This window comes from Rhinatrema bivittatum, chromosome 3 (genome assembly GCF_901001135.1).
Source record: "Rhinatrema bivittatum chromosome 3, aRhiBiv1.1, whole genome shotgun sequence".
Taxonomy (NCBI): Eukaryota; Metazoa; Chordata; class Amphibia; order Gymnophiona; family Rhinatrematidae; genus Rhinatrema; species Rhinatrema bivittatum.
In genome coordinates, this window is record NC_042617.1 from 228523610 (window position 1) to 228551157 (window position 27548).

General features: G+C 45.0%; 1 protein-coding gene across 10 annotated transcripts in view; it reads left to right on the forward strand.

The window, feature by feature from the left end:
• The window catches only part of PHF10 (PHD finger protein 10), an 885396-nt gene that overhangs the window by 692040 nt on the left and 165808 nt on the right, over positions 1-27548 (forward strand). For 9 of the 10 annotated variants that reach the window (XM_029594266.1, XM_029594268.1, XM_029594270.1 and 6 more), the window contains one exon: positions 8898-9006. The exons of the other annotated variant lie outside the window; for it this stretch is intronic. In XM_029594266.1, the coding sequence (XP_029450126.1) occupies positions 8898-9006 (109 nt within the window). The remainder of the gene's footprint in view (positions 1-8897; positions 9007-27548) is intronic. 10 annotated transcript variants of the gene reach the window in all.

A 27548-nucleotide genomic window follows, 5' to 3' on the forward strand; every position in this document is an offset into this window, starting at 1 on the left:
GGGCCCAACTACGATGGTGGCTACAAGAAGCCCATCTGAGCCAGGGAACGAGACTATCCTCCCCAACCTGGATCCTACTCACCACGGATGCCAGCCTACGAGGATGGGGAGCACACTGCCAGGAGCTAACCGCCCAAGGGCAATGGAACTAAGAAGAGTCGGGATGGAATATCAATCGCCTAGAAGCCCAGGCATTCAGACTAGCCTGTCTAAAGTTCGGTCACAGACTCCGAGGCAAAGCGGTCAGAGTAATGTCAGACAACGCCACAACAGTGGCCTACATCAACCATCAGGGAGGAACCAGAAGCCAACAGGTGTCTCTGGAAATAGACCCCCTAATGTCATGGGCGGAAGTGAATCTTCAAGAGATCTCGGCCGTCCACATTGCCGGGAAAGACAATGTCGCAGTGGACTACCTCAGCAGAGAAAGTCTAGATCCAGGAGAATGGAAACTGTCAACCATTGCATTCCAATTGATAGTAAGCCATTGGGGAACACCAACCATGGGTCTCCTGGCAAACCGGTCCAACACCCAGGTACCCAGTTTCTTCAGCCGCAGGTGGGAACCCCAGTCCCAGGGAATCGATGCCCTGGTACAGACCTGGCCACAGGAGACCGTTATACGCCTTCCCGCCATGGCCCCTATTGGGCGCGATCAATCACAAGATAGAACACCACAGGGGGCCAGTACTTCTAGTGGCCCCGGACTGGCCAAGAAGACCGTGGTACGTATTCATGCGAAGACTGCTGGCAGGGAATCCCCTGCCACTACCTCCACACAGAGACCTGCTCCAACAGGGACCGATCCTCCAAGAGGATCCAGCTCGATTCTCTCTTACAGTCTGGCCATTGAGAGGACTCGCCTAAGGAGGAAAGGATACTCGGGGGCAGTAATTGACACCCTACTCTGAGCACGCAGGTTCTCCACATCCCTAACATACATAAGGATTTGGACAGTATTCGAATCCTGGTGCGAGGACCACGACATCATACCACACTCAATCAAAATTCCTGCTAGTCTGAAGAGGAGGATTAAGGAGAGTACTGTTTCTGCTGTCCCTCCAGACTCCCCCCTTGCTGGTCTGATGGACGCCCACATGGTGCAGGGGACACCAAAATAGGAATTTGAATTGTTTGGGTTTGTTCAAGAAGAAGATGTACTCATCTTTTCCCTAGATTCACTAACATCACTTCCCCCAATTGAAAGGACTCATCCAGTGGCAGCTTGGAACTTGGTTCCACGATCGAAGGTGTTGCAGGCTGATGATGTTGACTGGGCTATACTCCCTGCAGATAGCGCAGAGCCATGTGGTTTGGCTGCACTTGCTGGTCTAGCCATTTCTGGAGACCCAGGGAGATTTTCTGTCTTAAGCAGCCAGCAGGCCGTTGAAAGAGGACTGCCTCATTTTCTCAAACTTACTGCTGAAGTCGTATCTCCTTTGGTGCAATTCTCAATGGTAAGACTGACTCTGTTTACTTTGGAGTCAATTTGGGAGGACATAGAAGGGCTGGGATCCTCTATTATGACACAATTGAATCCTTTGGTTTCAAAATGTTCCAATTTGAGACCCGATTGCAAGTTTTGGAATTTTCTAAAACTAATATGGGACAACAAACTGATACACTTAAACAAGAAGTTAACTGTGTTAAATCACTGTAAGAATATATTATCAAAGTAAATCAGATACTGTCTAATAAGATGGAAAATCTTGAGAATTCTCTGAGAGAAAGGAATTTGAGATAAATTAACTTTCCCAAAATACCTCTTATACCACCCAAGGATATGATTAAAAGACATACAAGCTATTCCTCCAGTTTCTAAGGCGAACTATCTGCCTTCGTTTAAGAGAGAAAATGTGCTTTTTAGAGCTTCAGCTTTGCCCTCAATGGAATTGGATATATCAACTATACTGGAGACTTCTGATAGTGAAGGTGCCACTCCTGCATCTTTGATTGTTTCCTTTGTGTTAGAGCTGGACAGAGACTGGATATTGAGGTTGATTTTTAGATATCAAGCTGAGACTTTCCTTAATTTTAAAATTAGAGTTTTCTGGGCTTGGCCAGGCAAACACAGAAAAAGAAGCTTTCTTTTTCTTTAACCTTGAATTGTGTCTGGATTCCCATTATTGTGGACTTGGATTGGAATCAACATGCTTTACATTTTTTTGATTACATACAAAATGTAGGAGATGTCTATTTCTGTTTTCATTTTCAAGAAATTTTTTCTTGGATTGTAATATGAAAATTCCATAAATAAAAAATTTTAAAAAATGTATAAATTAGTGAGAAGAAACTAATGACGCCCTCATTTCTTCACAAAGTTTTCTCCATTATAGTCCCAACCTTTCTGGAGAGGGTGCAGGAAAATAGGATCTTTCATACATGTTTGGTAATGTGCTTTATTAAAGAGCTTCTGGAATAGGGTGGCATTAAAAAATCTCACGCTTCTAGCATGTCTTCTTAGGATCTGGGTTGACATTTCTTTAACTGGTTTCCAATGCAAACTGTGTGAGCACCTTATTCATGCGGCAAGATTTGCAATTGCAACACATTGGAAATCAGAACCTTTAATTACTCATTGGTATAAATAGGTACACGATATTGCTTTAATTGAAAAGATGACATTTTTCCCTTCAGAAAAAGATATTTTTGTATGATAAGATTTGGGGACCCTATTGGCAGTATTTAAATGTCAGAGGAATGGGCTCTTTGGGGTAATGACACTGTGAGGGAGATACAGAGTAAAAGACCTAAGTGTTCTAATAGCACTTATACTCATGTTCTGAAAAGCTTGTAGAATGTAAATTTATGATGATTTGAGTTAGATTACTTATAAAACCCAGAATATTATACTTATTATGTCTGCCAGATGTTTAAATAAAGTTAAAAAAAATACTTTCCATAACTGAACAGTTACTGAAGCGAAAAGTAATATTATACAGTTAACTGAGAAGATATGAGCTGTATTCTTAGAGCTGTATTCTTAGAGCAGCCTTGTCAAGGCCACACAAGTTGGAAAGTTACCTTTTTGAAAGGAGGCCTAATTGAATGCGTTCTGCTCATTGTCTAATTAAAATAAATGAATAAATTAATATTTCAGGGACCAAGGATTAAGCATGCACATTATCTAAGAGCTTCATATTTTCAAGAACTAGGGGTAGAGGGGAATCTCACTCACTCAATCCTCCCACCTGTCTTTTTTTTCTCAATGCCCCTCTCTCTCCCCACCGGCCTCATTCTTGGCAGCCTCAGCATAGAATCCCCACCTCCCCTCAAGAACAATGATGGGAGCTTAGCAGCCCTCAACATAATGTGTCTCACTCCACTCCTTGTTCTACTTTGCCCCCTCTCTCCTCACCCTCTGCCTAGCAGCAATATCGCCTGACACAGCCTCTCTTTCACTCCCTGACCTTCTCCTCTCTCTCTTCCCTGTCCCCACCCTATATCTCTTCCCTATGCCTAACAGTATTTCCTTTCCCTATTCTCTCTCTCCCTGTTTCTACCTTCCCTCTTTTTCTCTCTGACCCTCCCCTCCTTTTCTTTTCCCCTTTTCTCAAATATCTCTCTGACCCTCTCATATACACCCTCCGCCTTCACCTTTTCTGGTTCTCACCTTCCCCCAGTCATCCTCTTTGTGGCCTGGTTTTGGCCTCTGTTGGAAACAGGATGCTGGGCTTGATGGACCCTTGGTCTGACCCAGCATGGCAATTTCTTATGTTCTTATCTCTTTCAAACACTCTCATTACCAATCACCATCTCTGCTGTTTCTCACCCCTCTATCCCATCACATCTTTGACTCTCATTCTTTCCCCCTCCATCACCCCTTCTATCTCTATTATTCTCTCTAGCTGTCTTACTCTCCCTCCCCCTTCAGCACCTATGGCTCTCTGTCACCCATCCTCATCCCCTCCTCCCTTCACTGACTGTCATTCTCTCCCTTTACCACCTGTGACCCTATTACACCACCTTTATCACCACCTTTGCCACACTACCTGACACCATTTCTGTCTGACTCACACACACACACCCTGCCCTCCATATCGCCATATCTGGATTTCTTTCACTCATACCCTTCCTTTTTGGCTTTTCACACCCCTTTGCTGCCTTTCCCCCAGCTTTCTAAACCCCAATCCCTGGCTAAATCATGTCCCCTACTCTATCTCACAAACAACTCCTCTTCCACATGGCTCTCATCTAACTCTATCCTAAAACGCTTTGCTTCCCTCCATTCCTCTCATCCTAGCCATGCCCCCCCCCCCCCCCCCCAGCTCTGTCCTCACCTCCTTCCAGCATTCATCCTCCTCAGTTCTCCCAGCATTCACCAGTTTTCATGTCTCTCCTAGAAGCATTCATCTCATTTTCATGGCTCTACTCCCCAAGCATTCATCCCTTCTTGCATCACTCTTCCCTGAAGCATTTATACCCCTCACCTCTCCAGCATTTACCACTTCTCACTTCTAACCCTTTGTCTTTCAGCATTCACACCTTTCCCTCACCACAAATCATTCTGGCCTGACTAAAGCTCCAGGTGATTCCCTCCTCTGCTCTGCTATTACCTGATTCCTAAGTTCTGGGAGCAGAGTGATCTACTAGACCCTCCAGAAAGCAGAACAGAGAAGAGCCCTCTTCTCCAGACAGCAGGTGGAGTGAGGATGGATGGGAAGGGCCGGAGCAGAGAGCTGACTGACTCTTCTTTGTTGTCCTGTCAGCCAAGCATCACCCCCTTTCCTCCTGTCCTCCAGTGTTGCTACTTGTAGAGAGGAGGTGTGAACAGTGCAGAGATGAGCAGAGAAAAGCCTCTGCTCCCTGCTCCAGCCCTCTCCTGTTTCCTCTGTAATCAGCAGCACTGTGAGTACCGGAATGAAAAAGCTGGAGCAGGAAGCAGAAAAGCTCTTCTCTGCTCTGTTTGAATGTAGCTCCTGCTACATCCCCTGATCATCTTGTCTTCTGTGGTGGTGATTAGTTGTCATGGGAATAGGAGGGCAAGAACCACATTTTGCACATGAAAGAGCAAAGGGTTGGCCACTCCTGAAGTATTTGCTCATAAGGAGGATCAAGTAATGCTTTACCTGGTGAAATAGCCCTTTAGAAAATTGTACAACCGATATGTGCAGGCACAGTGTACCTAATTTCTAAACTATCTGCAGTACAACATTTATGCCCATAAGTGGACATGCAGAGATTTATGCTAGTATTTACTGTGTGGTGGGAGCTGCACAGTTGATAAAATACCACATAGTTCTGTTCCAAAAGCACATGCTTTTGTTTCAGTACATGCAAATATCTCCAATGCAAGAAAATGCATACTTTCTTTACCTATTTTATGAATAGGGGCGTAAAAAAAAATATAACATGTACGCAAAGTAACCCTAAGAGTCTTGGTATTATTTTACATGAGAATTTGTTGATGACTAATCAGATTAAGGCCATTATCAATACTGGTTATTACAGGTTGCGGCTGCAGTGTTCACTAAAACCATTGCTTGGCTCTCTTGAATTGCCTTTAGTACAGGCTTTGGTTCTACCATGTCTAGACTATTATAACTTCTTGTTGTTAGAATTGCCAAAAACTTCCTTGCATGCTAAGTTCTTCAGAACTTGGCAGCTCATCTATAGCAGGTTCTGGCAAACGTGCACATATCACAACGATGCTAAGAGATTTACACTGACTGCCTATTGAATCACAGATTCAATTCAATATTGCTTTTTTTATTCATAAGATATTGAGTGCAGACTCCCTGCCCTGGATGAACTCAGTGCTACATATTTACAATCTGATGCATGCATTGAGATCCTCCCAGAAAGTTCTTTTAGACGTTCCCTCGATCCATTCCATCTGCCTTTCAGAAACCTATGAGTTGGTGTTTTCCAGTGGCTGAACCTGTCTTTTGGAACTCCTTCCCTGAGACCCTACATTTGAATTATTGTATAAAAGCTTTAAGAAAATGCTGAAAACTTATTTCAACAGGCCTTTGATCGGTGAGTTAATGCACTTGCGACTGTGCCGATCAGGAATTTACTATGCTCTGTCTTGTCATTTTGTTTCTAAATGTATGGATATTGATGCTGTAAGCCCCCTAAAGCTATGTACAAGCAGCATAAAAATATGCAAAATAAATTTGATAAAGTATGCATCTATATCGTTTTGAAAATACTTGCGTGTGTGATCCTTGAGGGCCACAAACCAATCAAGTTTTCAGGATATCCTTAATAAATATGCATATGAGAGATTTGCACACTGCCTCGATTACAAACAAATCTGTCATTCATATTCATTAGGGGTATCTATCCCTCTAGCACTTCACCCTGAACTGCCACTAGTTCACCCAGACCTCCCACCCAAAAACTACAGATGTCCAGTTTCACTCGCGCAAGTCAATTAGATGTAAAAGTATGGGAATAAGTTTGGCAATGTATACGCATATATCTCTTACAAAATAGCAACCACCATGCAAACCGCTGAAGCCCGCCCTGGAACACCTGCCCTTTTTTCCCACTGGTGAAATGTACGTGTGAAATGGAAAATGCACGTATTATCTCGATGCATATAAAATAGCATGTTTGTGAGGATATGCTACTGTTTATTCGTAAAACCCCTTGAAAAACGGCCTCCTATATGCACATATTTTTATGTGCATATAGGAGGCCACTCCCCTATGCACATATTTTTATGTGCATAGGGGAGTGAGTAGTTCCAGAACTGGAATTCCTGGGCGGGCTTGGGACTTGTGTGCAGACTTTTTGATTTCAAAGTATATACTTGTAAAACTATGTACACCTAATAACAGGTATAATTGTGTGCTCATAGTTGTGGTAGGATAAATTTCAAAGACACATTAAACAACCCAACCCACATTCACAATTTTTTAATCTTTTTTTTCATAAACTTTTAAAGTTACCATCCAGGTTATCCTTATTCTCGTTTTTAATCACGAACAACCACCATAAGAATCCTTATTCTTGTTTTTAATCACAAACAACCACCATAGGGGGATGGTGGTTGTTCATGAACAAGAATAAGGTTAACCTGGATGGTAACTTTAAAAGTTTCTGAAACAACCGCTTTCCTCTTCAAAACTTTTTTAGAAAAGAATTTTGTCTGGAAGTAATAATTGGAAAAACGTTTGTGACCCGATTTTTGGACCTATAAATCTATATAAGAAAAGAAAAAAACCCAAAAACTTGTGAATGTGCGTTGTTTAATGTGTCTTTGGTAGATTAACCTACATTAGTGGATCTTGGGGTTGGAATAATTTTCAAAGCAAACTTACATGTGTAAGTCACTATGAAAAACATTTGTGTAACTTTGGTATACAACAGTTCGAAAATATATTTAAGGGCAGTGTTCAAAAGCAGTTTACCTGGGGAAGTACCAATTTACCCAAGTAAAAAGGCTGTCTAAAAATTGACCACCCTGAATAAAATTACATACACGATTTCACAGCATGCATTCTTTATCCTCAGTAGGAGGAAGTATTCCCAATAGCCTGTTTTGGTTGGGGGAAGAAAATAATGGGGTAGATTTTTTTAAAAAGCGCGATCGCGTACTTTTGTTTGCGCTGCAGGCGCAAACAAAAGTACGCGATTTTATAAGATACGCGCATAGCCTCTAAAATCCTGGATCGGCGTGCGCAAGGCTACCGATTGTGGGTAGCCTGCGCGCGCCGAGCCGCGCAGCCTACCTCCGTTCCCTCCGAGGCCGCTCCGATTTCGGAGCGGCCTCGGAGGGAACTTCCTTTCGCCCTCCCCTCACCTTCCCCTCCCTTCCTCTACCTAACCCACCCCCCCGGCCCTATCTAAACCTATCTAGGGACAAAGGTAAGGGGGTTACCTTTGTCCCTAGATTTACGCCTGCGAGAAGCAGACGTAAATCTACGCGTCTTTCGGGCGGATTTACGCGAGCAGGGCTTTTAGAATCCGCCCGAATGTGCGTATAATTTATTTTCAAATCTACACACATTTTCCATGTCAAATCTAACCACCTGCCAACTTTGAAGGAATGTGGGCAACTTTAAATATACAAGATTTGCATATGCAAGATGCTTTGGTATAAAGCGTATTTAGAGGTTTTATACATGTTTTTCTTATTAAATAGTTCTATGAATCCAATATGAGTTTCCATTTTAGTTTTTAATGTATAATCCTGTACATTAATGCTATCTTTGAAAAAGATGCAAGAATTGATTGTTTGAACCTGTGCTGAATGTTTTTTATAATTTGTTTTTATATTGATAATTTTAATTTAACATACTTGGTTTTGAGGATATACCTAATCAAAATACATGAGAAGATATTTTATGTATTTAGTTTATATTCTGTCTTTCAGGCACTTCAAAGAGAATTACATTCAGGTGCTGTAAGTTTTGCATAAAATGGAAGATGTATATGCAAATCGATCTCATGCATATTCATTGTGGATATCCTGAAAACCAGATCTGTTTGTGGCTTTTAAAAAAATGGAGTTGTTCACCCCTGCATTAAAGGATCTTTTGAACTATATCTAAGGCTTACCTATAATTGGCAGTGACCCAGAGTTATCTGGATAAATATTTCATCCATGGGAACAAGCATAGTATGGGGAAAATATTGAAAAAGAGTTTTAGACCACAGGCTCATAAAGATAAGCCTAATTTCTAGACCAGAATAGTTTTTCATGGTATTTTCAACCACATTACTTTACTTGAAATTAAATCCTGTTGAAATTATAATAAAAAAAGTCTACATTTTTAAAACTCCAGTGCTTCCTTTTAAGATATATTTGATAATTACTGTAGTTATCTTTAATTAGTTGAATTTGTACAAAACCTAACCTAGATATATGCATAAATACATTAATCCTAATGAGTCCATACCAATTCTTTCATGTATGATTTTATAGCCGTTTTCTACCTTTCCAGCCTAAGGTCAGTCCAAATGCTATATGTGGGATTTGTCTGAAGGGTAAGGAGTCCAGCAAGAAAGGAAGGACTGAAGCAATTATACACTGCTCCCAATGTGACAACAGTGGTAAGTAAATGTGTATTTTTTAATAGTGTATGTAAGCAGTTTGTAAACAGTCATTCTGTAATGGGGTCTGTAAAGGGAGCATTATGTTGCTTTTACTGCTGTACATCTTTATTTGTATCTTTTTGGCTAGGTAAACAATTCCTTTATTATAATTCATTATAGTGACAAAATTATTGTCCATATGGACTTTAATAAAGCTGTGCATATATATTTTGATGTTTACTCATTTGAGTTTGCAACTGAAAGTATTGGGCCAGATTTTAAAACTTATGTGTGGGCGTAGATTTGTTTGCGCAACCCGGCGCGAACAAATCTACGCCCGATTTTATAACATGCGCGTGCTGCCGCACACATGTTATAAAATCCAGGGTCGGCGCGCGCAAGGGCTGCAAACATGTGCACCTTGTGCATGCCGAGCCCGAGGGGAGCCCTGATGGCTTTCCCCATTCCCTCCAAGGCCGCTCCGAAATCGGAGCGGCCTTGGAGGGAACTTTTTTTTCGGTCCCCCCCCCACCTTCTCCTATCTAACTCACCCCCCAGCCCTACCTAAATCCCTCCCTCCTACCTTATTTTATTTCTTACGCCTGCCCAAAGCAGGCGAATCTTGAGCGCCGGCCGACTGCACGAAAGAGGCCTCGAGACCGCCCCGGACCGCCACCATGCCCCCGGACCCTCCCCCTTCCCACCCCTTTTTTGAAGCCCCGAGACATACACGTGTCCCGGGGCTTGCGCGCACCGCCGAGCCTATGCAAAATAGGCTCGGCGCGCGCAGGGGCAGATTTTATCAGGTTACGCGCATAGCCTTTGAAAATCTGCCCCATAGTTTCTTTGCTTAATACCAAAAAGTGTGAAGTAATTATCTGTATTAACACATTGTATTTTTTATAAACCAAGGGTATCCAATTGTGATCCTTGAGAGCCACAAACCAGTCAGGTTTTCAGGATATCCTTAATAAATATGTAGTTTTGAGATTTGCACACTACCTTAATTGTACACAAATCTAACTCTTTGAGTACTTGATAGTTACATGTGACTTGGCCACTGTTGGTAACCGGATATTGGGCTTAATGGGCCTTTGCTCTGACCCAGTATGTCATATTTTATGTTCTTATGCTGTATTATCTCATTCATATTCATTAGGGGTATTCTGAAAATCTGACTGGTTTACAACCCTTGGGGATTGAGTTGGACACCCCATATATATATATAGTACAATAGAAAAACTGGCAGAAAATTTTTTTTATCAGGGAGGAGTCTAGTGTGTGTGTGTGTGTATATATATATATATATATATATATATATATATATATATATATATATATATATACACACACACACACACATACATATATATACTGTATTTTCCGGCGTATAAGACGACTTTTTAACCCCTGAAAATCTTCTCAGAAGTCGGGGGTCGTCTTATACGCCGGGTATCGTCTTATAGGGCAGTGCTTCTCACCGGTGTGTCGCCAAGCACCGGCAGGTGTGTCGCGTGCTCCCGGTCTCTCCCGCTGCTCTTCCTTCCCTGCTGCCGATGCCGCTGGGCTATCAGCACGTTCAAGCCCAGCGGGAACAGCAGCGGTGCAAAAAAAAAAAAAAAAAAGCTGTGGCATCCGCGGCTGGCCTTTTCTTCTCCCCCCCCCCCCCCCCGACCCGGAACAGGAAGTGATACGCGGTGCGCGGGAAGGAGAAAGAGCCGTGCCGCATGAAAAAATAGCAGCGGCGACAGCAGCATCGGCCCCCGAGCAATCGAAGCAGCTGATAATAGGGAAAGGAGACAGCAGCGTGAGCCTCCCGCGGCCGATGGGATTCTTCTTTCTTGGCCTGCGGGGGCTGGAGGAGGAGGCTGCAGCAGCTACCATTTGTGCTCGGGGGGCGGGGGAGGGGAGAGGAAGTGAGTGAGAGAGAGAGAGAGAAGCAGCCAGCCAGCCTGTGTGTAAGTGAGAGAATGCATTTGATTGAGAGCATGTGTGTGATTGAGAGAAACTGGTCAGAGAGCTCATGTGTGTATATGTGAGAGACAATGAAAGTGACTGCTCAGAGAGATGACCGATGTGTATGTGAGTGTGAGAGAGAGAAAAAGCATGGAAGTGAGAAATCTGGGTATGTGAGAAAGCATGGGAGTAAGAAGCCTGATTATGTGAGAGAAAGCATGGGAGTAAGAAGCCTGATTATGTGAGAGAGAGCATGGGAGTGGGAGGGCTGTGTGTGTGTGTGCATGAGAGAGAGACTGGTTGATAAGGTGACGGTGTGTGTGAGAGAGAGACTGGTGTGTGTGAATGTGAGAGAAAGAATGTGATTCAGGGAATGAGAAGCCTTTGCACGTGGAGAGCGAGCATGGAAATGAGAGAGAGAGACTGGTGTGTGTGTGTGTGTGTGTGTGTGAGACAGAGAAAGTGATTATGAGAGTGAGAAGCCCGTATATGTACGGTAAGCAGAACACGGGAGTGGGAAGCCTGTGTGTGTGTACGGCATGAGAGAAACTGTTCAGGAAGGTGTCTGGTGTGTGTGTCAAAGACTGTTTGGGAAATGATTGGTGTGTGAGAGACAGAAACTGGTCATGGGGACATGACTGGTATGGTGTGTGTGTGTGAGAGACATGGGCCCTAAGGAAGAGGAAGAGGAATAGGAGAGCTGCTGGAGGGGGTAAGTAAAGGTGGCTTTTTAAGTTTATTTTTCTTGATTGACTGCCATTTTAATTATTTAATATTATGTGATGTGTCTGCTTTTTTGAAATATTTTATTGGTGTTTGGAGAATGTTTAATAATTTTTATGAGTTTTTAATTGTTGGATGTTATTCTGTTCATAGCTGTTTTGAAACATTTATTCTGCTTAATAGTATAGTTTTACAATTATTTCTGTGTGGGGATCTCTAGCTGCTTGCTAGTTCTGTTTTCCTAATAAGAGGTGTATTGGTTTTTAGGGCCTGATATACGGTATTTGTAGTGTTGCCCTTTCATAGATAGGGTTGCTCCTGTTTGAGTGTAAAATTATTTTTTTTCTTAAAAATGTGTATAAAAAGGGGGGGTCGTCTTATACGCCCAGTCGTCTTATACGCCGGAAAATACGGTACATATATCCCTACAAAACCAAACCAATATTAGACCTCCTTACAATATTTTCAAATCAAATTTGATAAACTATATTGATTTTTCTAAAAACCTGTCCGTTGCCTTTTCTCACAAGTAAGGAATACTTCAATTTTTGTTTTATATCAAACATCTCACAAATCACCCACTGTCACACACCCAGATGGAACACTATCATCCCCGTAGGATGTGAGAAAAGGCAACGGACAGGTTTTTATAAAAATCAATATAATTAAATGTGTTTTGAAAATATTGTAATAAAGGTCTAATACTGATTGAATATTTGAGGGTGGTATCTGTTTTATTTTATAGGGGATGTATGTGTGTGTGTGTGTGTGTGTGTGTGTATATATATATATATATATATATATATATATATATGGAGTCCAACTCCAAAAAGGAAAGAGAGAGCACTAATAATGAATGTTCACTTCTAAAAACAAAATTTATTATTAAATTTTATCAAAATGGGTGAGCACTTTCAAACCTAATACTTGTCTCACACACAAATTTAATTAAATGTTAAATAACCTATACATTTTTACACATTGTCTTGAAAATGAATTACAAAGTAAGGATTACATATACATATTGCATAAGTACTCACTAATTATGCCTATACACAATTGGAACCCACATTATAATGTGCAAAACCACACTCGTTCATCCATTTGTAATCATGCCCATCCATTCACTCATAGCCGTCACAAATCAAATTATTAAGCAGTACTTGGGAGCGTGTATGCCCTAATGTTCACGCATATTATAGATTGTGATTTGTATACAGAACTGAAAAATGCATACTGTTCTTTTAAACTCACTTCATCTATAAATATATTCAATTGACCCCCCCACCCCCCAATCATAATAAATACATCTCTTCACATTAATCCATTCTAACCATTTAAATACAGGCTTATTTTTATTCATTCATTCATTTATTTATTTATTTATTTATTTAAAATCTTTTCTATACCGTCATGCAGTATTGCACCATCACAACGGTTTACAGAGTGGCACGCATATATATATATTTGATTAAATTCTTACTAAAAAAGTGCCAAACATTTAACGGTAACAATTTTCATAATCTAATGTATATAGTGTGAGATCTGGATCTTGTCTTTTATATGATTCATAGGAAATCATACAATAATTGAACTTTAAACTGCATGTTTCTTAAATTATTCTATAATGATGATGGATATACAATTATGCTAAATAGGGTGACTGTAGCTTTGTGTAGCTGTTCATTCGCTTAATCCTTTAAACTTCTTGTTCCCCATTCATATTGTAGAATGCTTTTTTGAAAAGCCATGTTTTTAAACTTTTTTTAAAGCTTTTTATATCACTTTGTAATCTTGTTTCGAGTAGCAATGAATTCCATACTGCTGGTCCGGCTAAGGAAAGGGCTCGCTCTCTAACTTGGGTAAGTTTTGCTGTCTTGACTGAGGGGATGGTTAGTAGAGCTCTGTTGGCTGATCTAAGATTTCTTTGTGGGACATGTAAGCGTAGTGCTGTGTTTAAGCAGTCTGATTTTTCTTCGTTAATCAGTTTGTGAATTGTGCATAGTGTTTTATATTGCACTCTTTGTTCTTTTGGCAGCCAGTGTAATTCGGCCAGTGTTTGAGTGATGTATTCTGGCAGCTGAGTTTTGTAATATCTGAAGAGGTCTTATTGTTGAGTATAGTAGTCCCAGAAATAGAGTATTGCAGTAGTCTGTGCTGGAGAATATAAGTGCTTGTAAGACTGTTCGGAAGTGCTCTTGGGTTAATAGGGGTTTAAGCCTCCTGAGGACCATTAGTTTGGCGTATCCTTCTCTAGTTTTTTGTAATATGTGTTGCTTCAGGCTGAGTTCCGTGTCAATTAATACTCCTATGTTCCGAGCCTTCTCGGTTAGTACTATTTCTTGATTGTTTTTAAGTTTGATGGGGTTTTTAATTATCTCAGAGGTTTTACGTTCTAGGGGGTAGATTTTAAAAGAAGCGCGATCAGCCTACTTTTGCTTGCGCATCAGACTCAAGCAAAAGTACGCTGGATTTTAGTAGATACGCGCGGAGCCGCGCGTATCCACTAAAATCCTGGATCGGCGCGCGCAAGGCTATCGATTTTGTATAGCCGGCGCGCGCCGAGCCGAGCTGCCTACCCCCGTTCCCTCCAAGGCCGCTCCGAAATCGGAGCGGCCTCGGAGGGAATCCTCTAACGCCCTCCCCTCACCTTCCCCTCCCTTCCCCTACCTAACCCACCCGCCCGGCCCTGTCTAAACCCCCCCCTTACCTTTGTTGGGGGATTTACGCCTCCCGGAGGGAGGCGTAAATCCCCACGCGCGAGCGGGACTCCTGCGCGCCGGGCCGCGACCTGGGGGCGGGTACGGAGGGCGCGGCCACGCCCCGGGCCGTAGCCACGCCCCCGTACCCGCCCCCAAAACGCTGCCGACACGCCCCCGCAACGCCGTGCGCTCCGGCCCCGCCCCCGACACGCCCCCCTCCGAGAACCCCGGGACGTACGCGAGTCCCGGGGCTCTGCGCGCGCCGGGAGGCCTATGTAAAATAGGCTTCCCGGCGCGCAGGGCCCTGCTCGCCTAAATCCGCCCGGTTTTGGGCGGATTTAGGCGAGCAGGGCTCTGAAAATCCGCCCCTAGGTGTATAAATTCAGTTTTTTCAATGTTAATTACTAGTTCCATTTGGTTTAGTAATTGCTTAATTATGTCTAGGTACATCAATGCTAGGTTTAAAGTCTTATCAATTGTGTCCTCTACTGGTAGTATTAATTGGATGTCATCCGCATATATATATATTTATTTATTTATTTAGGATTTATATATATATATATATATATATATATATGTAGTGTATGATACCTAGTCCAGCCAGTAGGTGGCATAGAGGCAGCAGATAGATGTTAAAAAGTGTCGCCGAGAGTGTAGATCCCTGAGGTACTCCATTTTTTAGCTCAATTCTGTCTGATATTGTGTTTTTAATCTGAACTTGGAAAAATCTGTTGCTTAGCTAAGATCTGAACCATTTTATTGTTTTGTTTTTTAGTCCTATTTCTTCTAGTCTTTTTAATAGTGTGTTATGTGTCGAACGCTGCTGATAGATCAAGTAGTATGATGTAGTGCTTCCCATTAAAAAAAATCCTTGTAGTATGTTGTCAGTTAGAGAGATTAGTAATGTTTCGGTGCTACAGTGTTTTCTAAAGCCGTGCTGTGAGGGTTAAAGTATGTTATTGTTGTCTAAATGCTCAGTTAGTTGTTTTTGTACTGTTTTTTCAATCAATTTAGCAAGTAGGGGTAGATTTGAGACAGGTCTGTAGTTACTTAGTATATTTGGATCACTGTTATAAATCATTGTTTCCCTGTACATACCAGGATCATTCCAGACGGTGGGTTATGTTCCATGTCCAGCAGATGGAGTCAGATCACAAAATTCCCAGGGGAGGACCCATATAACCACGCCTCCCCTGTAACAGCTCCCAGTAACGTTCTGACTCCAGCAGATGTGAGCAGGGGACTTGTGGTCCCCAGCTTGTTAGCTTAGGGCTACCTCCTCAGGGGGATCAAGTTTAAAATAAAAAATAAAAAAATAGGAAGTTTTAAATTTACAGTTTAGGTCACTTTGCTAAGGCTCCTCTTACAGCAGGGGGAGAGCTCTCCGCTGGTGCTGGCTCATCGCTCTCTAGCCTGGTGACTTGCTGACAGGCTGTTGTCTGTTTTCTTTCTTTCTTTTCTCATTTTCCTCACTGAGGGCTCAGTTTGGGGTAAGTGTATTTTTGTTTCATCTTCTTTTTCAGCAGAAGACTGCAATTTTTTGGACTCCGTTCGGCTCTCTGAGGTGAAAGTCGGTAGCGCCGGCCTCTCCCTCCTGACCCAGGTTTTCCCCCCTCCCTTTTGGGGAGCGACCGACATCCCAACCTGCAGCCCCGCGAAACACCATTCCCCGGGGCCGCCTGCTGTCGGGAGGTTAATTCCCTGTCAGTTCTTCTTCAGGTCGGTGGGGGAACGCGTCATTTTAGGCATGAGCCACCTGTAAAGCCTCCCCCCCCTCTCTCTCCCTGCAGCGATGCAGTCCGCGGCGCCTTATGAGGACTCCGACAGGGCCGGATTATTTTCTGAAGAGGGTCTGTGCTCAGGCAGTTTCCCTGAGGGGGGGAATGTGCGCCAGCTACTAACAAGAACGTTCGAGCTGCAGACCGCATGGGAAGGAAGCACCAGGCCCCGTTCCCTCTCAACGCGGGAACGGCGGCCATTTTGTAGCAAGATTCTGATGCCGCGCTTTCTGAGGAGGACACGGATAATCCGTTTCCCACTTCTAGGCCCGTTTTGGACTCTTATTCCGAGTCTAATCCTGGTAGGCAGAGGGGGGATCCCCCGGTGGGTGACCCCTCAGGATGCCAGGCCTTTTCCCCTGAATTCATAGTCCTGATGCATAGGGCTTTTCTTCAGAGCAGAGATACGACCTTCGGACCTGGAGACCCTCTTCCCCCAAGATACCATGTCCTACCCCCCTCCTGGGTGGGACCCTCCCTCAGGCTCGCCCCCCTTTAGTAGGCAGGGGAGCGGGGAAATCTCGTGGCCCTACCGGGACACCATCGATAATACAGACTTCGTCGGGGGAAGGACAATCCCAGGACCCTGACGTGGAAGACCCCACCTTGGCGGCCCAGGTGGAGGGCGACGACCCTAGGGTCCTCCGCATCTTCCAAGAGGCGGAGTTAGATGACCTCATTCCCTACATCCTCCAGGAAATGGATATTGATATTGATCCCCCTCCGGAGCCTGACCCAGCTCTCAAGAAGGGGGACCCCCTCCTAGCAGGACTGTGGCCTCTAGCCAAGTCTTTTCCCACTCATCACAAGATCTTGCAGTTGATCACTCAGGAATGGGATTCCCCGGAGGCCAACCTTAGGGTTGGTAGAGCCATGGAAAAATTGTATCCTCTGCCAGCCGATTTTTTGGAAATTCTCAAAGTTCCCACCGTAGATTCTGCGGTATCAGCGGTCACAAAGCATACCACTATTCCTGTCACTGGAGGGACGGCGTTGAAGGATATGCAGGATCGGAAGCTGGAGGTTTACCTCAAGCGTATCTTTGAGGTCTCGGCCTTAGGGATGCGGGCAGCTATCTGTAGTTCCCTCGCACAGCGAGCGGGTCTTCGGTGGGTGCAGCAGCTTCTCACCTCCCAGTCCTTACCAGACGCTGAGGCTCACCAGGCGGACAGACTAGAAGCCGTGGTTGCCTATGGAGCGGATGCCTTATATGATCTTTTAAGGGTCCTAGCCCGAACCATGGTGGCAGCGGTATCAGCGCGTCGGCTCCTTTGAGTTCGCAATTGGTCAGCTGATGCCTCTTCCAAGACACGTTTGTGGTCCCTTCCTTTTAAGGGTAGGTATCTTTTTGGTGAAGACTTGGATCAGATCATCAAGTCCCTTAATGAGAACGCGGTGCACAAGTTGCCCGAAGATAGACCCCATTCGTCAAGATCATATAATTACTCCAGAAACCGTTATCGTAACCAGCGGAGAGCGCGTCCTCAGAGGCAACAGCCACCTCAGGCTCCCTCTTCTCGTTCGCACTCCTGGAACCGGCCCTTTCGTGGGCGCCGCCAGGGTAAGGAAGTGCAGGGTGCTGGTACATCCGCTAAATCTACCCAATGATGCCAGACGGACCCGAAAGGTGGTCCCTCGACTGGGGGGTCGCCTTGCTCTCTTCTACGAAGAGTGGGTCCAGATCACGTCTGATCAATGTTTTCTGGATATTCTAAGAAGTGGTTACGCTTTGGATTTTGTTTGCGCTCCTCGGGAACAGTTCCTATTTTCCCCTTGCGGGTCCTTAATCAAATAGGGAGCTGTGCGGCAGACCCTCGATCGTCTCTTTCAATTGGTGGCCATAGTGCCGGTGCCAGCTGCCGAACTGGGCCGGGGGCATTATTCGATCTACTTTGTGGTTCCCAAGAAGGAAGGTGCTTTTCGTCCTATCCTGGACCTCAAGCAGGTCAACCGGTCCCTCAGAGTCCCTCGTTTCCGCATGGAGACACTCCGTTCAGTGTTAGCGGCGGTTCATCCGGGAGAAATCTTGGCTTCGTTGGATCTCACGGAGGCGTATCTCCACATTCCAATTTGTCAAGCTCATCAACGTTACCTACGCTTCAAAATTTTAGGTCAACACTTCCAATTTCGAGCTCTTCCCTTTGGCCTGGCCACAGCTCCACGGGTTTTCACGAAGATCATGGTGGTAGTGGCGGCAACCTTGCGCAAGGAAGGCATCCTTGTGCATCCTTACCTAGACGATTGGCTCATCCGTGCAAAGTCACGAGCGCAGTGTATCCTCGCAGTCGACAGAGTGGTACAACTTCTCCAATCTCTGGGATGGATTGTCAACTTCACCAAGAGCAGCCTGGTCCTGTCCCAGTCGTTGGATTTTCTGGGAGCTCACTTCGACACCAAGAATGCCAGGGTTTTTCTGCATCCGGACAGAGCTCATTCTCTGCGTCAGCAGATTCAAGGATTTATGGCGCTCGAGACGCCCACTGCCTGGGACTACCTGCAGGTACTGGGGACCATGGCCTCGACCTTCGATCTGGTTCCTTGGGCATTTGCGCATCTGAGGCCTCTGCAGAGATCCCTACTCTCCCGGTGGCAGCCGGTGTCGAGAGATTTCCAGGCAATCCTTCCGATTCCGAGAGGAACCTTCATCAGTCTCCATTGGTGGCTGGAACCGCGACACCTAGCTCAGGGGGTGTTGCTGGAGGCCCCGGATTGGGTGATTATCACCACGGACGCCAGCCTCACAGGCTGGGGAGCGGTCTGTCGGGACAGCTCAATCCAGGGTCGATGGACAGAGGAACAGTCGAAGTGGCCCATCAACCGCCTGGAGACCAGGGCGGTCCGTCTGGCGTTACAGGGTTTCTTCCCCATAGTACGCCATCAAGCAGTCAGGGTGCTATCGGACAATGCGACTACAGTGGCGTACATCAATCGCCAGGGAGGCACGAGAAGTCGGTTGGTCTCTCTGGAAACCGACAAATTGATGGAGTGGCCAGAGCTTCACCTCCAACGACTAGCGGCCTCGCATATAGCGGGAGTGGACAACGTACAGGCGGACTTTCTCAGCCGACAAAACTTGGATCCCGGAGAGTGGGAGCTCTCGCAGCAGGCGATGGGGGACACCGCACGTAGACCTAATGGCAACCGCCGGAAATGCAAAGGCCACCCGCTTCTTCAGCTGCAGGCGGGAGCGCGGCGCCGAGGGCGTGGACGTGCTGGTCCTGCCCTGGCCGCGCCACTGTCTCCTATATGTTTTCCCACCGTGGCCCCTCGTGGGCAAGGTCATCCGCAGGATAGAGGCACACCAAGGGCCGGTGATCCTTGTGACGCCAGAGTGGCCCCGACGACCGTGGTTTGCGGATCTGCGCAATCTGACGGTGGAGGGTCCCCTTCATCTCGGTCAGCTGCCACGTCTTCTACGCCAGGGACCAATATTTTTCAAGGAGGCAGATCACTTCTGTCTTGCGGCCTGGCTTTTGAGAGGCGTCAGTTGAGGAGGCGCGGTTATCCGGAGCCGGTTATTTCAACGCTACTGAAAGCACGTAAGATGTCCACCTCTGTTACCTATGTTCGAGTCTGGAAGGTCTTTGAGGATTGGTGTGAAGCGAATGACATTCTTCCCATGCAGGCCTCAGTGCCACAAGTCCTTTCCTTCTTGCAGGCAGGTTTGGATTTGGGTCTTGCTTACAATTCTCTTCGGGTTCAGGTGGCGGCCTTGGGGGCTTTTCTTCGCAGTGGAAATAAGGAGTTTCTGTCCTCGCATCCGGACGTCTCCCGTTTCCTTAAAGGAGTGAAACACTTGAAGCCTCCGATTCGCCCACCTTGTCCATCATGGAATCTGAATCTGGTGCTCCGAGTCCTCTGTGGTTCGCCGTTCGAACCTCTAAGCTCGGCTACCATCAAGGACGTCACTCTGAAGACCATTTTTCTCGTGGCAATCAGTTCAGCAGGACGTATTTCCGAGCTGCAGGCCCTATCCTGTCGTGAACCATACCTTCGTTTCACGCCTGAAGCGGTTTCGCTGAGGACGGTTCCTTCTTTTCTCCCTAAAGTGGTTTCGGCATTCCACCTCAACCAATCGGTGGAATTACCATCTTTTGCCTCTTCTGAGTCTGGAGACCTGCGTAGACTGGATGTACGGCGGTCTCTGATATGCTATCTGGAGGTGACTAATGATTTTCGGCTCTCCGATCATCTGTTTATCCTCTGGTCCGGACCCCGGAAGGGTTGCATGGCCTCCTAACAATCTATAGCGCGGTGGTTGAAGGGAGCGATCATAGCGGCATACCTTGGCATAGGTAAGTCCCCTCCGCTGGTTGTCAAGGCTCATTCTCTTCGAGCCCAGGCAACATCTTGGGCGGAGAGCTCCTCCATCTCCACTCAGGAGATTTGTAGGGCGGCCAGCTGGAAGTCGATCCATACTTTTGCGAGACATTATCGCCTGGACGTCGGTGCTCCGTCAGGCAGTCAGCTTGGAGACAAGGTAATACGAGCAGGGCTGTCTGCGGCCCACCCGTGATGGGAAAGCTTTGGTACATCCCACCATCTGGAATGATCCTGGTATGTACAGGGAAAAGAAAATTATTCCTTACCTGCTAATTTTTGTTCCTGTAATACCATGGATCATTCCAGACACCCTCCCTTGGTTTGGGGGTTTGCTTGTGGGACATCCCTGCCTACCTGTCTTAACAATCTTTTACTCTGTATTTCGAATACTGCGCGTCTTTTTTGTTCACGCACTGCTGTTCGCAAGTTCACTGTTCAGAATTTAGTTGCTGTTTATTTGGACAGTGGTTATTTCAATTCCTTCTTTGATTACTTGATCCCTCTGTTTTTAGTCTCTCTCTTTTGGGCTTTGTTATTCTAGTTACTGAGAACTGTTACAGGGGAGGCGTGGTTATATGGGTCCTCCCCTGGGAATTTTGTGTTCTGACTCCATCTGCTGGACATGGAACATAGCCCACTGTCTGGAATAATCCATGGTATTACAGAAACGAAAAGTAGCAGGTAAGGAATAATTTTCTTATAGTATTGCCTGAGTTTGATGTGAAAATCTCCAACAAGACCCTTGTTTCGCCGAAACGGCTTCCTCAGGAGGAGAATCCCTGGCACAGAGAACACCTTATCTATAAACCAAACAAGAACAAAACAGTGTAAATGAACTGCTTAGAAATAAGAACAGGGCATGGTAGCATTAGCTAAAGTGAGTCACATAGAAACAATGTAACTTACAAACTGCCTTCTCAAAGGCTACTCCCGGCTTGAGTGACTGGGTAAAGCCCTCTAGCCTTTTAAAGATGGAAAACAAAATCCAATATGGGATCCAGAAAAGTGAAAGCTTAAAGACAAAAACAACATCGGTGTGTTAAAACTCAACCACTTAACAAGCACTAGTTAATTTAGAAATAATGAATTATCATTAAACTCCTAAAATGTAATGCTACTCTGCAGCCACTGCAAATTTGGAAAAATGTACCCTAAAGAAACCACCCATCAATATATAGTTTTTATGACTTCCTTGAAAATGAAAAATGAACATTTCTATGAAGTGAACACTATAATGGCAAAACCAGAGAATGGATGGGACTTAATGTTATGTAATCTACTGAGAGGCAACCTTCCCAGACTATACTTCTCAATAATGCATAACGCATATGGTTGCCAAAAGCACACTTGCTTTCCCAACAGGTGCAAGTACAAGTTGCCCGACTGACCCTGTGTGTGAATAAACACTGCAAAGCAATTCAAATTAATTGAAAATGATCATATAAAAAGGAGAGATGGGTTGCATAGCATATGACTGGAGAGTCAAAAAATTACCTCTGTATATGTTGTTTCTATATTAAGCGCCACGTCTAAGACCAAAGATGCTAAATGAGAGCCATTCAAACAAACACGGCGTTGACACATCTGCAACTGAGGTAGGCACACTGAGAGCTGAAAGATGCAGTCTCTACTCCTTGTATGTATAATCTTTGAATCTGTTAAAAGAAAGTGATGGAAACTCACTATTTAAAAAAATTCAATGGGCTCGCACTTATTAGACTACCACAATGTGATATCCCCATTCAAATCTGTTCAAACCTGCTTATCGAGTATATGACTTTCAACCTACTGTCACGAGGTGAAACCACAGGAACCAGGATGAAGTAAACCTCACCTGGTATCTCCACCCAATTATATCCATACGAAAACGGAACTGCATGTCCAAAGATGTCTTCCAATAGAAACACCAGCCTAGAACACAGCTCTCTAAGGCCTAGATTCATCATTCCTACGGAATGATAAGCTGCCACAGTAAAGGGGGTGGGGGGGGTGAAGAAAGGGGGTAGGGGGGTTGCTAGTGTGCAGCCGACCGTATCACGGCGGTGCAGTTTCACCTGCAGTGGTGCAGCCATGCCGCACACTTTCGCCCCCATAGCACCACACTAAAAGGTTGTGCTATTCCCCTCGCTACTGCCAGCGATAATGTCCAAAATATTATCGCCGGCAGCGGTACCGCTACTTCATTTCCCTAAACTCCTACCTAACTCCACCCCGTCCCCTAATTTTAATTTTACTGCCGCGGTAAGCCCATTATTGCGTGTGTTAGGGCATTATGGCACCTTGGAAAATGACCCTATAAGTGTCTTAGTAATGGACTGGCCTGTCAGTGGCGGCCCAGGATGTGGAACAAGGGAGGGCGAAGGAGGGGGAAATTCTCCTACATTACATCACTCATGAATGGTACAGGCAGCTAAACAAACCTGAACCTTTAAACAAATGCCTCCCACTCGACCATTGAATTTAATCCATCCAGAGCCATAGTATGCCGAGAGCAAATATACTTTTGTTCACAATGCAAGAGCTGCAAGGAAATATGTCCACCTCTAGGACTGCTTAGACACTGATTACAAGTAACTTCAACTGATCAAGGGAATGGCCTAAGTTCATCCAGTGTTTAACTAGAGGATGCTTCTACCCTGTGAGTTCTGATGCAACTCTTATGTTGTGTGATTAGTCTACGTGTGACCTATGTAAAGTTTGTCACAAGTACAAAGGATGGCATAAATAACCTGTGACATACCACAGTCAAAATGACCTCTCAATTCGTGTGATATTGGCAAAGTTGTATGATGAAAAATCTGGATCTAATCTACATTAATGCAAACTTAATGATTGCAAATGAATTGGCTCTTTTCATCTATAGTGAAACTAACATAGAGAAAAGAGTTAACCAGTTGGTCTCGTAAATTGCAACCTCTAGTGCGAGCAATGATTGGCTTCTTTTGAAAAACATTGTGTAATATCAGTACGTGCTAATGTTTAAGGATAATATCCTGGATTGTCTGTGACCTAGACTAGAAAGGAACTACATAGACAGACTGATCCACCTGAGAGCAGTGGCGATTCTGTAACAATAGTTCTCAATTAGCATATAGACCTTGCTTGTAAGCCCATTTGATAGCTTTCAAAGGGTATCCCTTCTACAAAAATCTCATACAAATGTTGAGACTGATTTTTATACTCCAAGTTTGATTCACATAGATGCCTCAGCCTAAGAAATTGTCCCACTGGGATGTTCGTTAACAGGTTATATGGGTGAAAGCTTTTAAAGTGAAGTAGATTGTTCCGATCAGTGGGTTTGGTAAAGATGATGTTAAGTCTATTTTGATGTTTTCTTACACTAAGATCCAAAAATGAAATAGACTGCTAATGAAAGGTAATAATGAATTGAAGGTTTGGATAATATGTATTTATCCATGCTGAAAAAGTATGCAATGAAGCTGCAGACCCTTTCCAAATGAAAATTGTCATTGATTAAAGTGGATCCATAAATGTGCATTGCTCCACCTCACTTATGTTTTTTGAGGATTATTATTTCATAACCATGGGAGCGTAATAAAGGCCTTGGGCTGCTGGGTGCACCAACTTGCTGCTGCCAGTAAAATGTATCAAAAATCTGAAAAAATCATTGTGCTCTCATATTGGTCAGGCTGTAGTGCTTGCAAAATAATCCCTGAAAAATGCAAGCCCTACATATATTCTTTGGGAAAGCTGAAGTGTATCATATACTTATATACCTTATGAAGTTTCCTTGAATCGTTACTATTCATTATGTTATGTAAAGCCTTGTTTAATATGTTTCTTGTAAAGCCAGGGGCACTGTTTCCCGTCCCGCGGCATTATTGTTGTTACCTGTAAACCGGACTGATTTGTTTCCCAACAAGAATTTCGGTATATAAAAATTCTAAATAAATAAATAAATAAAATATAAACATAGTAGGCTAATTGATAAAAAAAGGATTTTTGCTTACTTGTAAAATTTCTATATACCTATGTAGTTTTACTTGGCAACCACACTACTGTATTCGAGATTAAATTATAATAGAATGAAGCAAGTCTAAAGTTTAAAACATGAATAATTGTTACTTGAAAATAAAACTTCGGTCATTTTCCATACCTATCAACATAAAAATAAATATAGGAGCCTATATATTAATCGGCGTTAGTGTTTGTGTTTAATATGCACTATGGCTATTAACTAACATTGTATGCACATTAACATTACCACTGGCGTTCCCAATGGTAATCCTAACATGCATACAAATTTTAAAATATATATATTCTCACAGGACAAGCAGGATGGTAGTCCTCACATATGGATGACATCATCAGGATGGAGCCCTATCATGGAACACTTTTGTCAAAGTTTCTAGAATTTTGACTGGCACCACTGAGCATGCCCAGCATGGAACCAACCCTGCATCCAGCAGGGGTCTCCCTTCAGTCTCTTTTTTTCCACGCAGCTTTTGCCACGGGGACTTAGGAGCTCTCACAAGTTCCTGACAGGAGGTTTTTTCTTCAGGAATTTTTTTGCAAATTGCAAACGTTTCTACCCCCTTGGGGTCTCCCTTTTTCACCGTCGATAGCCGCGTCCGTATGGTAGGTTTTTACCCGTTTTTCAGTCGGTTCCCGTTGGGGACCGTTATAGGTCTCACAGGCACCGACCGCAACTGGCCTAAATTTTCAACGGCAGTGATGGCGACGGGTTTCCGTCGGTGCCCTGATTGTCCTAGGACAATGTCCATCACAGACCCTCACCAGGTCTGTGTACTTTGTCTGGGCCCAACACACAACGTAGAATCATGTACCAACTGCGCCCAAATGACCCCGAAGGGCCGCCGGGCTTGGCTGGAAAAAATGGCTTTGTTGTTCCACACAAAGCAGCGCCCACTGTCCCAAACTTCCGCATCATCGGCACTGTTGCCAGCGAAGCCGCGCCATCGGTTGGATACTGATGACTCTCTGTCAACGTCGAAGTCTACTACTTCACCGTCCTCGGTGCCAGACAAAGGTAAGACCAAGCACTGAGAGAAGCATAGACATAGGCATCGTAAGTCCATGCTATCGGCATCAGATGCATCGGTGGCTTCAACTTCTAAGTTTCTCGAGCCACCAAAAAAGAAGGCCCGTGCTGAGGAGCCCCCAACCTCCTCTGAGCTGGGTGCACTGAGGCGTTTCCTGCCTTCCGTGGGCGCAGCAGCCGAGACTCCCCTGGGACCAGTGGACCCTCCGGCAATGCCCTCCATGCCTTCTACTCCAGATCTGATGTTAGCCGCACCATCGTTCCATGAGGAATTACATCGGATGGTGTAAGAGGCGGTGGTACAGGCCTTCCAGGGACTTCCGAAACTATCGACACGGATACCGGTTCCCGTGCCGGCTCCGGAACCGATGCCAGCAATGCTTATTCCGCTCCTCGACAAGCTGGACGTCCTCATCGGTTCTCTACCATTGGCACTGAGGGAAACACAGATACCGCTTGGTCCCTCGATGCCCATTCATCTTTCCTCAGACGAGGAAGGTTCATAGATGCCGGAACCGGTTCCAGGGCCTTCTGGATCGTTTCCACCGAGGCATCCACAGAGGTCACTGATGCAGTCGGTGCCCCTTCATCCTTCACCGATGCAGGACCTGAGACCATCGATGCCGGCGCTGATTCCCTCAGTACCTAGACCTCTTCCGGCCGGAGAAGGTCCTTTTCTACCATCTGACCCACCATTGGGGGCTGGGGATCAGCCTTACCAACCATGGACCGATGACTCCTCTGATTCCCAGGACACCGGTGATATCCCATCTGAGCCTTCGCCATCTGAAGAGAGATGCAAGTCTCCACCGGAGGACCTCTCCTTCATTAATTTTATTAAGGAAATGTCAGAGACTATACCTTTTGCTCTTCAGACTGAGGAAGACTCCAGGCACAAAATGCTGGAGCTCCTTCAGTTTGTCGATGCACCGAAAGAAATGACAATCCCAGTGAATGATGTTCTGCTTGATCTTATGCAGCGCAACTGGGAGCATCCAGGTTCGGTCCCTCCGGTCAACCACAAGACTGATGCCACCTATTTAGTCCAGTCAGCTCCTGGTTTCCAAAAAATGCAATTGGCTCATCATTCAGTGGTCGTAGAGTCTGCCCAGAAGAAGGCCAAGAGACCAAGGCCTCATTCTTTGGTACCTCCAGGGAAGGAGCAAAAATTCCTGGATGCTTTTGGGCGTAGAGTTTTTCACGGCTCAATGCTCATCTCTCGTATTGCGTCATATCAGCTTTATATGACCTAATACAATAGAAATGTATTCAAACAATTACAGGAATTTTCGGAGTCTCTTCCGGATCAGTTTCAGGATCAACTGAACTCCATTGTCAAAAAAGGCTTTGATGCAGGTAAGCATGAAGTCAGGTCAGCTTACGACATTTTTGATATGGCTTCCAGGTTATCAGCAGCCGGAATAAGCGCAAGGAGGTGGGTTTGGCTGAAATCCTCTGATTTGTGCCCAGAGGTACAAGACCGCTTAGCAGACCTCCCCTGTACGGGGGACAATCTGTTTGGCGAGAAGATCCAGGAGACTGTCGCACAACTTAAGGATCACAACGAGTCACTGCAACAACTTTCAGCCGTACATGCCGAGTTTTCTGCCTTTTCTAAACGGCCGTTCAGGAGAGAAGCCAAAAGATCCGCTTACAAGGCACGACGATATTATCTTCCTCCAGCTCGGTCTTGTCCTTCTAGACCAGGGGTGGGCAAGTCCGGTCCTCGAGGGCTGCAAACCAGTCGGGTTTTCAGGATACCCCTAATGAATATGCATGGAATAGATTTGCATACAACTGAGGCAGTGTGTATGCAGGTCTCTCTCATGCATATTCATTAAGGATATCCTGAAAACCCGACTGGTTTGCAGCCCTCGAGGACCGGAATTGCCCACCCCTGTTCTACCAAAAGGCTCCACCTAGACATCCCAGGCCTCAAAAGACGCAGCCTCCTGCTCCACCTGGTCCTGCTTTGGGGTTTTGACTCCCTACTAGAGAGCGATTGTCATCATCCCCCGCTGCCATCCCTGCCAGTCGGCGGTAGACTCTGCCACT